At 36.0% G+C, this 14,534-nt stretch overlaps 1 protein-coding gene across 2 annotated transcripts in view; it reads left to right on the top strand.

The window, feature by feature from the left end:
- The first annotated feature begins 79 nt into the window (after positions 1–79).
- The window catches only part of LOC127871300 (histone acetyltransferase KAT5-like), a 30,587-nt gene continuing 16,132 nt past the window's right edge, over positions 80–14,534 (top strand). For both annotated transcript variants that reach the window (XM_052414077.1, XM_052414076.1), the window contains exons 1-5: positions 80–157; positions 243–300; positions 3,871–3,939; positions 4,425–4,573; positions 6,479–6,547. In XM_052414077.1, coding sequence (XP_052270037.1) covers positions 134–157; positions 243–300; positions 3,871–3,939; positions 4,425–4,573; positions 6,479–6,547 — 369 coding nt within the window. In that variant the 5' untranslated portion in view covers positions 80–133. The remainder of the gene's footprint in view (positions 158–242; positions 301–3,870; positions 3,940–4,424; positions 4,574–6,478; positions 6,548–14,534) is intronic.

Raw genomic sequence — 14,534 nt, 5'->3', positions numbered from 1 at the left:
CTAAAAAATATTTCCACATGGTATGTGTTCGCATAACATGGGATCATTTTTCTATTCTGATTGTTGTGTTGACATATTGTTTGTCATCTTTACCATTTACCATTCATTATTTACTATTCACCTCCGAATAATCATGACTGTCATGGCGGAAGGAGAGGTAATTTTCCTTTTAGAAAATTGATATATTTGTGTTTGAATATAATTACAATCACTTACACTCAATATTGCCATGTTATATTCAGGTTGAAATCACAGAGGGTTGTCGACTACCAGTTTTGCTTCGAAATGGAGACGGTTGGCGTAAGTTTCAAATTTGTTTACAATTTGTTTCGAACCCAATCCTTTCGCAACAACAATGGTGCTTCATACGAACCGTGAAAGTGATGCAAATTTTTGACTGAGTAAACTAGGATATTAATGAACGATTTGTGAGCAGTTATAGAATTACATAGATATTGTCTCAACACTTTGTATATTTCTCATCTGTATAAATATTTAGTACAACTGTAAATTAAATTCATAAACCCCTAGAGTATTATTTTTTCATTATACTGAGATCTAAAAATGTATGGAACCATGTTAAATACAAGTTACTATTCGAAGCCAAATTGTTACATACTTATACCCCAACATTAAGCATAAGTTCATCTGTATGTACATACCCTGATGTTTTCAACTCTCTTTAACTACTGCGACAATATCTCTCAAACTTTCACAAATAAATTACACTTGGCTTTCTGTGAAGGTAATTATACAGACAGGAATTTGGGCTGAGTTCTTAATTTTACGTGTAATCAGAAGAATAAATGACTGATTCACATTGAGTTGTAAACACAAGATCCTCACGTTAGCAAGTCGAATGAGTGAAACTGAAACTGTTGGAATCTGGAAAAGGTTCTTGTTCAATTGCTGCAAGTGAGTTAAGTGTTGAATGTACCCAAGTGCAGAGTGTGAATTAACGTAAGTATGAAATAAAACTGATAAAAACAATAGAATGTGATTTCCCATATTAAATGTGCATCCCGGACTGGTTGGCAAAATTTTCTTTCCACTATCAGTACATTTGCAATTGTATGTAATTAGATGGCATTACAATTGTATGACTGTATATCAGAAATTTTCCAGTGTTTTTTTTATATGGCAATTTCGGCCCCATTCCCATTAAAAAAGAGAGTAGCCTTCCAGAAGTTTTTTGTTTGTTTTTTTTGTATAAAAAACTGTCTAATGATAATTATATCTCAATTTTATTTCATAAACAAGTAACAAAGTATATAACTATAATAAATATGATTTTGAATTATTATAAAGAGTTATATTATAGTTTTTCCCAAATCAGTAGATTTTTCACATGAATTGAATTTTTTTCCCAAACTGGTCAGGAAAAGGCCTGATGTATCTATATTGTGTCAATATTTGTTGATAAACACCGCCATTTTATCATTTAAAAAATCCCTATTAGACTCAAAATGGTTAGGAAATCTGAGACTATGCATGAAGGATGAACTGTCTGAAACTAATGTGGAAAAAATCATTGATAAATATTTAAGGAAAAACCCCAGAGACGTTCAGCTGTGAATATTACATTCATACATACATATGTATTCATATGATAAATATCATTACATATTAAAGTGAATTTTTAATTTTCCCCTTTTCCTAAAAAAATGATGTGTTTTTCCCCTTTGGACGGGCCCTGCCACCATTCCCCTAAAGGTGAAAAAACCACTGCTTTCTAATAAATTATAACAAGCAATCAACAAGTAAAGATAAATTTTGATTGCATGAAACATGTTTTAGTAACAACAACAATGTGTACTGATAGCAATTAGCAGCAGCCTGAGTACATCGGTCACCTGCCTACAACAGCCATTTTGGTCAACCATCTTGACTGGCTGTTGTACACAAGTTTGACTGTACTGTCATTGCAAATATTTTTTAACAATCTAACTGTTTTATCATGTTTAAGTATAGGTTAAAGATCAGGGCTCGGCCGTGAGGGCGCATGGGCGACATCTTCGCCCGGGACATAATATTGTCGCCCTTAAATTACATGAAGGAGAAGTTGACTTCGCCTTCTTTTTTTACAATATCGACTTTTTTTTCTCTCAACTTTTTCATCTAAAATTCTCTATTTTCACATGTCATAAAGTCACCGATGACGCTTGTTAAGTTATCAGTTTATTATCACAGCAAAAGATTGACTGCTGTGAAAGCTTATCCAGGCAACTAGCATACATGGGCATTCACTCCAAATAATAACGGTTTAGATCAAAAGATAAAAGTGAGTGTCATTTCGCCGACAGTTTGGATAGTTCTCTGTTCTGCAAGCCCAATTAGTACACGCCTTGCAGGCGGAGTTAAGCGGTACATTAACATCGATAGTTACCAATGAGAACGCGCGCATTGTATATACATATGCAGTAGTTTACCTGAGTGATGAAATGACGTCGTTATAGACATGTATTTACACTCAAAAAAGTTTACATGCGCAACACATTCCCAACAGTAAATATGAATATGTTTAATTCTAGTATGTTCTACTGTTTACTTGTTTCGTGCTTCAAAACTCATAAACACTAATTATCCAGTCGATGTGCAATTTATTTTGTCAGACATTAATTCATAACCATATACATTGTAAACGAAAACTAACAACCCACCCGTGCAAACTGTAGTGCTAATTTCCATAATTTTATCTACCGTATCCATACGTAAACGACTTTATTTTATGTCCCGCAACCTCTTTGCGTCAGCTGTAAGTTGTCTAATGATTACGTGATAATTGATTGACCATTCGATAATTACAGGTTTTTGGCAGACGGCACGGTTAAAGAAAGTCGTAAAACTTATTAAAGAAAAACAAAATTGATCAAAGGTCTATTAATTACGTAGATCCACTACTGTAAAAGTCCAGCGAGTTTTGTCAGTTTGTTAATCCACCGATAATTACGAGTAACACCCATCTTATATAAACTGGAATCACAGTTCATTTTTATACTAACAAGTCCTAATACTACACAATAGACATTGAGAAAACACATTTCCTCGATTACATATAAATTATCCGAGTAGAATAAAATTGCTACGTCATGACTCATGACCTTCGACATTGCAAATGGCAGATGTATTGTAACATAAACCCGCGTTCAATTCAAAGCTGGCGATTCAAATTACAAGTAATGGTGATTCAATAATGGAGAAAGCATTAACTGAATTTAACAAACATGTACGTGTTATAAGGTTTGTTAAACCAGATAACAAGGAAAATTTGGATTATTAAATGAAACAGGTAAGGCGTTCTCAAGTGTACATATTTCGGATATGTATACAATTCGGATAAACAGTAATAGATATACTATATGTCCCATGCATTAAGATTGTGTTTTGTTAAGACTTGTTTTACCACAATTTTGGTGATTTCATGACGCGAAGAATTGCCAATGGCATTGGTACCGGACCTGTTCCCAATTGGGTAAAAAAAATCACTGACTAATTATCATGTACATTATGATGTAATTTGTAAATAGGGTTTGAATTGTCATTGCATTATTAAAGTACTGTTTATTTTTATGATGCACATGGAAATCACAAGTTTTATTTGCATGAATTGATTTATGTGACTTAATATGTAAGGATTTATTGAATTTGAAAATAGTATTTGTTTGTCATTGATGATGATACTAAGGCTTGGTGTAATGAGGGGTATAAAACAAGCAAAAAATTTATTAAACGCCGAACAGAAATCACTTCTCCTTCTAGTGGCCTCACTTCTCCCTAATTTCAGCTCAGGGAGAAGTCACTTCTCCCTCAAGTTTGAACCTAGGCTGAGCCCTGAAGATGTTTGTGATATTTATTCATGTTTCTTTCCAGATTGGGCAGAAATACTTGGCAAGAAGGAGGTTAATGACAAGCCATTGTTCTATGTCCACTATGATGACTGTAAGCACCTGAATGATCGCTTAGTTTCTACACTGGCTTTAAAGAAATGTTATTAATAAATGTGAATTTTGTGTTCATTTTCAGTTTGATTTCTTTTGAATGCTTAATATTTATTTAGCATCAAAATCTATATTCATGAATCAAGATTTGTATATAATTTTTAATTTAAGTCATGCCTGTTCACGCCTATTTCAATAAAAGAATAAATGTATTTTTGGTATGCATATATTTAAATTTAGCAAAAATAGTTAACATTTGTTTGTTTGTATTCTGTAATGACAATGCGTGGTTTAAGTAAGGACAATATAATGCAAAATAATAGCACGAGGTTAAAAAATGTGATATTAATTGTTTGATGATTCTTTAAGACCACTGGTACTACGAAGATATGAAAATACCTAATGCAATTTTCAACCTATGTCACATTCAGTAGCTAAAAGATGGGCGGACATCTGGTTATGATGATGCTATTTATTGTTGTGCAGTCAATAAGCGTCTTGATGAGTGGGTTCCTGAAGAGCGTCTGGATGTCAGCAAGCTGGAGTACCCCAAGAAGGACCAGAAGACGCCCAAGAAGGAAGTCGGGAAAGTAGGCACACCCAGCAGCCGACCAGGCAGCCCAGAGTCCATGGTGGTGAGTATGGATGTGGTTAAACAGTTTGTTTTTTTCACCACTTTGGGAATGGGGCAGGGTCCCTTTGGATTGGGAAAAATCGCAGCGTTTTGACCAAAATTTGGAATTACGTGTTGTTGTTTGTATGACCCAGAAGGAGGGCATATAGTGATTGGACTGTCCGTCCGTCGGTCCGTAACACTTTGCGTTTAGGTTTCGAAAAATGCTCAAAACTTGTTGCTTCAGATAGCAATTTCATATTTGGCATGCATGTGTTTTGGACAAGGCCTTTCCATACGCACACAAATTTTGACCCCTGTAACCTTGACCTTGAACTTAGGTTTCAAAAACTGAGTTAAGATTTCAAAAAAAGCCCATAACTTCTATCAAGCATTTATAGGGGGCATAAGTCATTCTATGATGACAGCTCTTGTTTGCTAACAAATGCTTCAAAAATTATAATACACGTGTTTTAAATATTAAATTTGATAAAGCGTAACTTGTAGATGGGAGATTAACTAAATGTTAATAAAAATTATTATTTTTTAAACCTTCAATTGGGAATTTTTAGGTCGGATTCGGAAAAAATTAATTATTTTTTCCATTGGGAATGGGATTGGATACTGGCCCCGATTTTGAACCAAAAAAACACTGTTAAACAATGATACTAAATAAATGAGCCTCGTTCTGGGAAAACTGGTCTTAACTGGTCTGTGTAAAGTGTTATCCCAGATTAGCCTGTGCAGAACATAAAATGCCATTAAAGCAAAGTGTCTTCCATTAAAGCAAAGTGTCTTACCTAAAAAATTAACCAGTGAATACTGCACTGGCCTAATGCCATTAAAGCAAAGTGTCTTCCCTAAAAGATTAACCAGTGAATACTGCACTGCCATTAAAGCAAAGTGTCTTCCCTAAAAGATTAACCAGTGAATACTGCACTGCGATTAAAGCAAAGTGTCTTCCCTAAAAGATTAACCAGTGAATACTGCACTGACATTAAAGCAAAGTGTCTTCCCTAAAAGATTAACCAGTGAATACTGCACTGGCATTAAAGCAAAGTGTCTTCCCTAAAAGATTAACCAGTGAATACTGCACTGGCATTAAAGCAAAGTGTCTTCCCTAAAAGATTAACCAGTGAATACTGCACTGGCATTAAAGCAAAGTGTCTACCCTAAAAGATTAACCAGTGAATACTGCACTGCCATTAAAGCAAAGTGTCTTCCCTAAAAGATTAACCAGTGAATACTGCACTGCCATTAAAGCAAAGTGTCTTCCCTAAAAGATTAACCAGTGAATACTGCGCTGCCATGAAAGCAAAGTGTCTTCCCTAAAAGATTAACCAGTGAATACTGCACTGCCATTAAAGCAAAGTATCTTCCCTAAAAGATTAACCAGTGAATACTGCACTGGCATTAAAGCAAAGTATCTTCCCTAAAAGATTAACCAGTGAATACTGCACTGGCCTTTCTGGTACAACACTTTACGCACATGCATTAAAACCTATTTCAAAAACAGATTCAAGAGTGTTTTGATAAGCCTGTGGCAAGTCATGCAATTTAGCTAAAATAAATAGGTTTAAACTAACAAAAGTCACCTACTTTCCAGGAACGGGGCTCAAATTTAGGTTGGTGCTAAGAAATCTAAATATGTAGTCAAAGGGTTTGATATTTGCAAACAAAACATGTTATTTAGAAGTATTCTTTTTCAAATGCTGGCATCATTTGAAGATATTTTCAGACATTTTTGTAGCCAAATTAGATATTAAGTAGCAAATGGCAGCTATATTCTCTACTGGTAGAGCTGACTTTGACTTTGTTATTTAATGGTCATTCAATAGATCTGAGTTGAATTTATTGCAATGAAATCTGCGATGTTCTTTTCCTTCTTTCTGTTCCGTTAGTTAATACTAATAATATTTATTCGCAGAATGGTTCCAGTATGTCACATCCCAAAAAAGCTTCTGGAGCCAGTAGGAAAAGGAAACTGGAAGATGATGTAAGTTACGCACCAAGTAATTGGTGATTGATTGCTTTTTCTGTGAGTGTTATATCTGTCTTTGGTATGGTGAATCTTAATTCATAGTGCATGCAGCTTCATTTTTATGCCCCCGGATCGAAAGATCGGGGGGAAAATTGTTTTTGGCCTGTCTGTCTGTCATTCATTCATTCATTGTGTGTGTCCCAAAACTTTAACCTTGGTTAAAGTTTTGCAATAACTTTTGCATTATTGAAGACAGCAACTTGATATTTGGCATGCATGTGTATCTCATGGAGCTGCAAATTTTGAGTGGTGAAAGGTCAAGGTCGTCCTTCAAGGTCAAAGGTCAAATATATGGCTCAAAGCGGCGCAATAGGGGGCATTGTGTTTCTGACAAACACATCTCTTGTTTTATATATAAAAGAACATGTATACAGAAACGGTTCATTGTATGTGTTTGCATGTAAACACTTATGTTAGGTGAAATAATGGAATATTATGGGTTTGTTGGTTTGCCAGGCTTTTTCCGCTCCGTTTTGGGAAAACGCCACACTGGAATTTTGGGAATTTCGCGTCGTGAAAACCCCTATTTAGGGAAAAAAATTAATCGCAAAATTGGCTCAATTGGGAAAAATTATCGCATGTAAATTATTTAAAACAGTGTTTCTTATATTTCAAAGAAGCCGTTAACTGGTAAATAACGACTATTTTGATAACTTATTATTAAAATTTTACGAAATATTATGAACATGTGTGATTAGTGCAGGTTTTTTAATCTGAATTTGGGGAAAAGGCTTGGCCTTTTTGAGGTGAAAAAAATCGCGGGAAGCGCCGGATTTTGAGGAAAAAAAGGAAAGTCTTAAATAATCATTAACATATTTTACAGTTCTTAAAACAAATTCAAGGCAACAGATAATTTAATTATGAAATACTTTCTTTTTTCTACACCAGATCAGGTCAACTTATATATTTAAAGGGTAAAAAAAAAAAAAAAAAAAAAAAAAAAAAAAAAAATCATTTTTTTTTTTTTTTTTTTTTTTATTGGGAATTTTTTTTTCAATTGGGAAAAAAACAACCAGATTTGCATTGGGAATGGGGCCGAATTTCGGACCCGTGGCATAGGGCGGAAAAAGCCTGTTTGCTTAGTTCTTTGCAGGGTGGAGAAAAAAACTGTTCAATATTTTCTTTATTACATCTAGTTAGCTCAGCGTTTTTGGAGAAAACCAGAGGTATTGTCATAGCCAGCTCATTGTGTTGTCCGACGCCCGCCATCCGCGTCGTGCTAAAATCTTAACATTTTGTAAAGGTTTTGAACATTGGCTCTTAAATCAAATTGCTTCCACCTACAACTTTGAAACTTCATATGTAGATGGACCTTGATGAGTTCTACACGCCACACCCATTTTTGGGTCACTTGGTCAAAGGTCAAGGTCACTGTGACCTTTAAAAAAACAACAAGCTTTCATTTATTCAAAACTGCACCCATAGCTGAGCGTGGCACCCGTTATGCAGTGTTCTTGTGTTATGATCAGCCATCTATACATGAACCAAAAACCGCACTTTTGCTTTGTTTGAAAGAGCAAATTTTCCAATGTGTTACTTGATTTTACTGAACACTTCCTTTTGTAATAAACGTTTATGTTTCATGAATCAACTGGGATTGACTGGTTTAACTTGTTTATGTGGCAAAGTAATATGATTTTATAATAACAACATTTATTTATATTTGAAATATTCATCAGTTACACTTTGGCATGCTAACTATGAAAGACTCTTTTTAGGTTTTAAAGAAATTGTATATTTAGTATACAGTTGAAACCCGATGGCTCGAACTCGCTTGGCTCGAATTTTAGGTTGGCTCAACCTCTCCTCCAAGCACCAATTTTGTATGCCCCTTTGACCCTGGATCGAAAGATCGGGGGTATATTGTTTTTGGCCTGTCTGTCATTGTATGTGTCCGTGTGTGTGTCCCAAAACTTTAACCTTCTTCATAACCTTTGCAATATTGAACGTAGCAACTTGATATTTGGCATGCATGTGTATCTCATGGAGCTGCACATTTTGAGTGGTGAAAGGTCAAGGTCGTCCTTCAAGGTCAAAGGTAAAAAAAAATTCAAAGCGGCGCATTAGGGGGCATTGTGTTTCTGACAAACACATCTCTTGTTATTGCTATTAATTCATATAAATTTATGTCAGAAGGCTCGAAATCGCAAGGGTCAAATTATCGGATGGCTCGAACTGTTTTCACAGTCCCAGTCACAATTTTCACACGTTCTTTTATTCGTTTGGCTCGTACTTGCTTTGGATCACATAAAGCTGTTAATTGATGTGGAGCATTTGATTAAAGGCATGCCACAATTGATGTCACACAGGCTGCAAACATGTCATTGACTCAATTGTTAATTGATTTGAGTAAAAGATGACATTTATATAAAATCTGTAGCTTTTTTGTGTATGCTGTAATTATGGCCGAAACCGCTGCGTTGCTTCCTGCTAGGCTTATATAATATACATTTTTTGTATAATATTTGTTTAATTGAATGTGTAACTGTTTTAATGTCATAAATACTGACCTGCTATCTCATTGCTTTATCCTTTCCAAGGGGAATTAACTCATCCAGATTTTAAACTGGGAATCGGCCACCTCAATACCGTAATACAGGCCAGGTTAAACATAGTGCAATGCAACCTAGGCAAAAATCGGTAACCAACCCTCAATATTCTTTCCGGATCGACCAGGTGAATAAGTGTCTTTTACGGCTCTGAATTGAAAATTGTTTTTCGCTTTATTTCACTTGGTTGATTGGGATTTTGAATAGATAAATTGTGTTATTTATCTTTTTATTTCTCATTCGGATTAATTTATGTGGATTTGAAGGATTTTTGTTTCATTTGTAAAGGTAAGCCATGCTTGCTTTTATTGAACAATGGTTTATTTCTACCATGCTGGGTGTTTTCAGGAGCGAACGAGCTCGTGCAAAACGTGTTCTTTTAATACATTGCGAGAACGTGCAAAGCATGTTCTTCTAATGTGTTACGAGATCGTGCAAAGCGTGTTCTTCTATTGACAGATTGTTTATTATTTATCATTGTGTGCAATAATGATTTTAACGTTCCGTATGACAATCGAATTGATCGTCATTTTATTTTTCATCTGTTTTGAATTAAACTTTTGTTTAATTTATGATCTACGGCAGTATTATTATAATTTTCATTATGGGAAAATAATGATTTTATGTGCTGTATGATAATCTGGTCTGTGACCAGTTTATGGTTGAATATGTTTTGCTCTTGTTTTTCATATAATCGACTACATGATGGTCGCAGAAACAAGAGTGGATAAATACCCGGTGACTTCCCAGACCATGGGTGACAAGTTGCAGCATCAGTCACCGGGTACCAGGCAAGATAGCGACCGAACTGAGCTTATTAAGTTAAACAGTCGGTCAACATAAGACCATAGGGCGTCCCCATATGCCGGTCTTTGCCTGAGGGCATTGGTCACGGACATCGACCAATGGCTGACCATATGGCATCCGCCATACTTTGGTCATCATCCAGTGACAACACTGGTCATGATATGACTGGAACGTATCCTAGGACCTTGATCACGGACCTTTGGCTCTGCATTGATCGACGTCTGACCGGCCGCTCCGGTCATCGGCCCGGTCTAGTCACTGTTTATTCACGGTCCGGTCAACGGTCATCACCGGTCCGGTCACCGTTCATCACCGGTATGGTCACTGGTCATCACTTGTCACCGTGCATCGGTCCGGTCATCGGTCAGAAGAAGAAATCTTTCATCATCATTGGACTATTCTTCTTCTTCTTTGTTGAAGGACTCATTGTCAATGAACTGTCACCATAGATAAGGATAGACATCGGACACGCTTCTCCTTCATTGAGCCCACAGGATAGTCATCAAACACACCTCTCCTTTATTGAGCATTTCTCGACGTCGATACACTTGTAAGCGATCACGTCAACGCTCACGGAGAAACTTTTGTAGGAGACATTATTTCCAGTGTAGCCAAACAATATTTCGGCATCGCAGGTATATGGGACGTCGCCACTCCTCACGTAGGCGTTAATGTACCTACTGGTCATATCAACGATCTCCATTTTATTCCTTTTCGGAATATCCTGTCTCCATTCCATGTGTGTTGGTTCCCTTATGGCATCCACACATGTTGCAGTCACTGAACCGTATTTTTATACGAATACTAGTTTGTTTAACTTTTAGGCTTAGGTATTAGGTGTTCATTTCTCTACTACTACTACAATGGACACTTTCACCTTTTTCTGCCACCACACCTCCGATTCCTGAGGTACCACTTTCAATCATATTTCCGTACTTCGCAAAGCAATGACTACACTACCTTTATTCTCTAGAATTTTAATGGCGCCTTTTATTGGTTCAAGAAAGAGGCTATATACTGTAGATAGGTCATAAACTTATAAGTGTTAAACACTTTCCTATTCTACCAATTTTCAAGTGTTGGGAGTGGGAAAGTTCGGCTTGCCGTATTTCTTTCCCCACCCATCCTTGACTAATGGTTTCGGTCACCGGTCAGTATTTACCGGTCCGGTCACAGGTCTTTCTGCTGAGACGTCTTTTCTTACGTCCGTTTCAGCTTTATTTTAAAGTTTATTGTATTAATCTCGGGATTTTTCAATGACACAGATTTCCATCTTGTTGTCATTATTTTCCACTATTCAGTGGTGTCTAGACTAGAAGATTATCTTGGCAAGAATATAGTTTATTCTACCACAACCTACCTTACATCTTATACAGATGTGAGCAGGGAAGGTTAGGGACGATCACATAGAACAACTTATCCTGATTTTCCCAATTATGTGGTATCCTAATAAATATCACCTGCACATCTACATCTTGAAAAGCGAGCATTCTTTTTAGCTGTTTTTCATATACAACACATTTTCACGACTCCTTTGTGATGGTTTCAACTAACACACATCGGTTGTGGTTTACTTCCAGACACGGAGGTGATCATATTGTCACTCCTTGTATCTGGAAACCAGGAACTTATTCGTTCTTTGCAAGAACATCAAATTTTCTCTATCGTTTTACACATACCAGGTCGTCTAAACGCCCTGTTGGACGTTTTGACTTGCAGTTCTTTCTGTCGAATTATTTTTCCGTTGTGTTCAAATGAAACGTGATTGCGCATGCGCGGCAGATTTTTTTTTATTGTTTGTTTTTGCAAATTGCGTAGATGTAGATTCAAAGTAAATTGAAGAACGTTGTTTCTCATCTAACGCTAGTAATGAGTGTTATGCGATCATAGATCACAGTATAAATGCTGAACAACGTCAATATTGCAGTTCACAGAAATCGATCCAGCAGGGTGTGCCATTGTTATACATTTGACATAAACTGTAAATATCTTGCCTTCTTGGTGAGTTTTTGGAATAACCGAGTTTTTGCCATAATTTCATGGAATCTACCTAATGAACCATGGGATTATGGTTCTACGACCTTTTTTAAGTCTTCTGTACAATTATTTTCAGGAAACTTCTTCACAGGTCAAATATCATATCTCAGAGAGACATATTTTTACTGATCCAAACATGTGCCACTACATATCTGGCCATTAATTAGTAAGCTCTACAGAAGAACGTTTTTCTGTTATAGTTTCAATCCTTGTTACTTGTGCAAGGATAATTCCATCAGAACTGTATAAAGGTTCTATCGAAATTCTTTTTTGACTGGGTATTGGAGAGCATAGTTATTACCTTAATCACTCTGCTAGATGCATAGAGGTTTTTCTCATCTTTTTCTTTGATGATAAGAAATTTGTTCTCCTCTCCATCAAAGGATAGAGATTATGCTTTAGTATAAATTGTTTTGTGTAAGTCATTACAACTCTGTGCTGTCTTACCTATTTTGGAACTGATCCAAGCTATGGAACGTCAACACTATGTTTTCTGTTCCTTTACCTTCTTAAGCGGTTTTGGCTTGTGTTATTGGGTTGCTTAATGAGCTTCCTATGAACCTTTTTCATCAGGCTTATTAACAGTTCCAATATAGTTTTAAGACGGTTTTCCTTCTTATTTTGGCTTTTACCATAAGGAGAAGTGAAATTCATGCTTTTTCTGTTGAATACGACCATTACCAGTTGGATCTAATGTCGTCTTCACTTTGTTGTGTCAGCCAGGATTCCTTGCTTAATATCAAGTCCCCTATATGGCTTCTAAAAATCTTCAAGTTTCCAAGTTTTTCTTAAACTGGTAGACATAAAGATTAAGATAAACTTCTATGGCCAATTGGGGCTTTGAAGTTCTATCTCAGCGTTGTTAGTCCATTCGAGGTTCTCATAAGACACTCTTCATTTCCCTAAAAAGGGGGGGGGATGTTTCTGCGGCTTCTATTTCTCGGGGTTAGACCTTGACTAAGGAAGGTTACTCTTATCTCTATCTAAGGATTCAATCCTTTTAAGGATCTGACCGCATGAATTAAGAGCTCTGTCTGTTTTGTGGGCATATATTAATCACACCCTACTTTCTGACGTGCTCTAAGCTGTTTTTTGGAGGAATCCGACTACCTTTTTCATCTTTTTATCTTTGTTTTCTGAAGTGCCAACAATACAATTTGTATATGTTTGGTCTTGTTGTGGTTTCACTAACGGTAATGTCTTCTTTACGACATATTTACTTTGTCCGTGAAGTCATAATTAATACCGTTTTAACGAAGATTACCTGATAACCCTTGTTTTGGGTTTTGCTATCATTAGCTGATAACCCTCAGGGGTGGCGAAATCTCAAAAAACTATACTAGTCCACGGACAACCATTTAGGAAATTTAACTTGTCCGTTGCTGAACTACACTTGTCCGTTAATGTTTATATAAATTATAAACGCATTTATTGATTAATGTAAAACAATGTGGAATATACCAAAATGAGTATGATTTGCTAGTTTTGTTTATAGTTGTATTTCAATAGTACATTCATTATAGCAGTATATTATAAACAATATAAAGACTTTCTAAAACTTCTAATCTTGAAAAGCTAGTGTTAAAACATGTGTTGAACATAAGTACATCGTAATCTTAACGAATTAAACTAATCCAATATGTCGACCTCATCAGACTGAGGCTCTGCGCCGCTACTGGTAGCAATTTGATTATCATCAACTGGTAACCATTGAAAATCTGTGAGCCAAGTTTCTTGAAAAGTTCTGGTGCGTATAGTTAGATCATATTTTTTATCATAATCTTTCTTAGTTTTTTTGGGAGGTGGACTGCTCAAAGCTTCGGGTTTCTGCTCCGTTGTTGAAGCTTAAAAAAAACTAAATGTTCCATTTTTACCATTAAAGTCGTCTTAAATAACAAGGTAGACCGTGTTTTGATTATCTTACTTTGATACTTTTTATTTCCGTCTGATTGTAAAAATAAAGAAACCAGTCTGTACACTGTCTAACAGTCGGGCCGAATGTTTAATATGCGGCATGCTCCTGGTCTCTTATAGAATAAGGGAGATAACTGCGCAGGAGAGTGCCCGTATTTTAGCTTGATTGCTCCGCAAATAGCACTGACAATGTAATCGCATGTCAACATCCGGTTTTGTAAAACTTAATTACGGCTTTAATACAATGTATTTTTTTGTATACCTGGACCCGACTTTTAACAAACTTGTTGTCCACAGACAACTTAATTGAAAAAAATCAGTTGCCCAGACAAGCAAATGTACGACTCGGGCAACTCGGACATTTGATTTCGCCACCCCTGACCCTGTTTATGGGTTCTTCTGTGATGGGAAAATATATACGAACCTTCCCACCGCAGCTGCAAATCAGCAATGAGATAGCGGGTCAGTATTTATGACATTAAAACTAATTTTTTAAGTAAAATTCATTTTAATTATTAAATACTTACCTGCTATCGGTAAGTCCCACCTCCCACCCCGCTATTCGATAAATATTTTTGTAAATATATTGTATAAGAATATTGAGGGTTGGTTACCGATTTTTGCCTAGGTTGCAT

This window comes from Dreissena polymorpha, chromosome 3 (assembly GCF_020536995.1).
Source record: "Dreissena polymorpha isolate Duluth1 chromosome 3, UMN_Dpol_1.0, whole genome shotgun sequence".
NCBI classification, from domain to species: domain Eukaryota; kingdom Metazoa; phylum Mollusca; class Bivalvia; order Myida; family Dreissenidae; genus Dreissena; species Dreissena polymorpha.
This window is presented reverse-complemented; position numbering and strand designations above follow the sequence as displayed.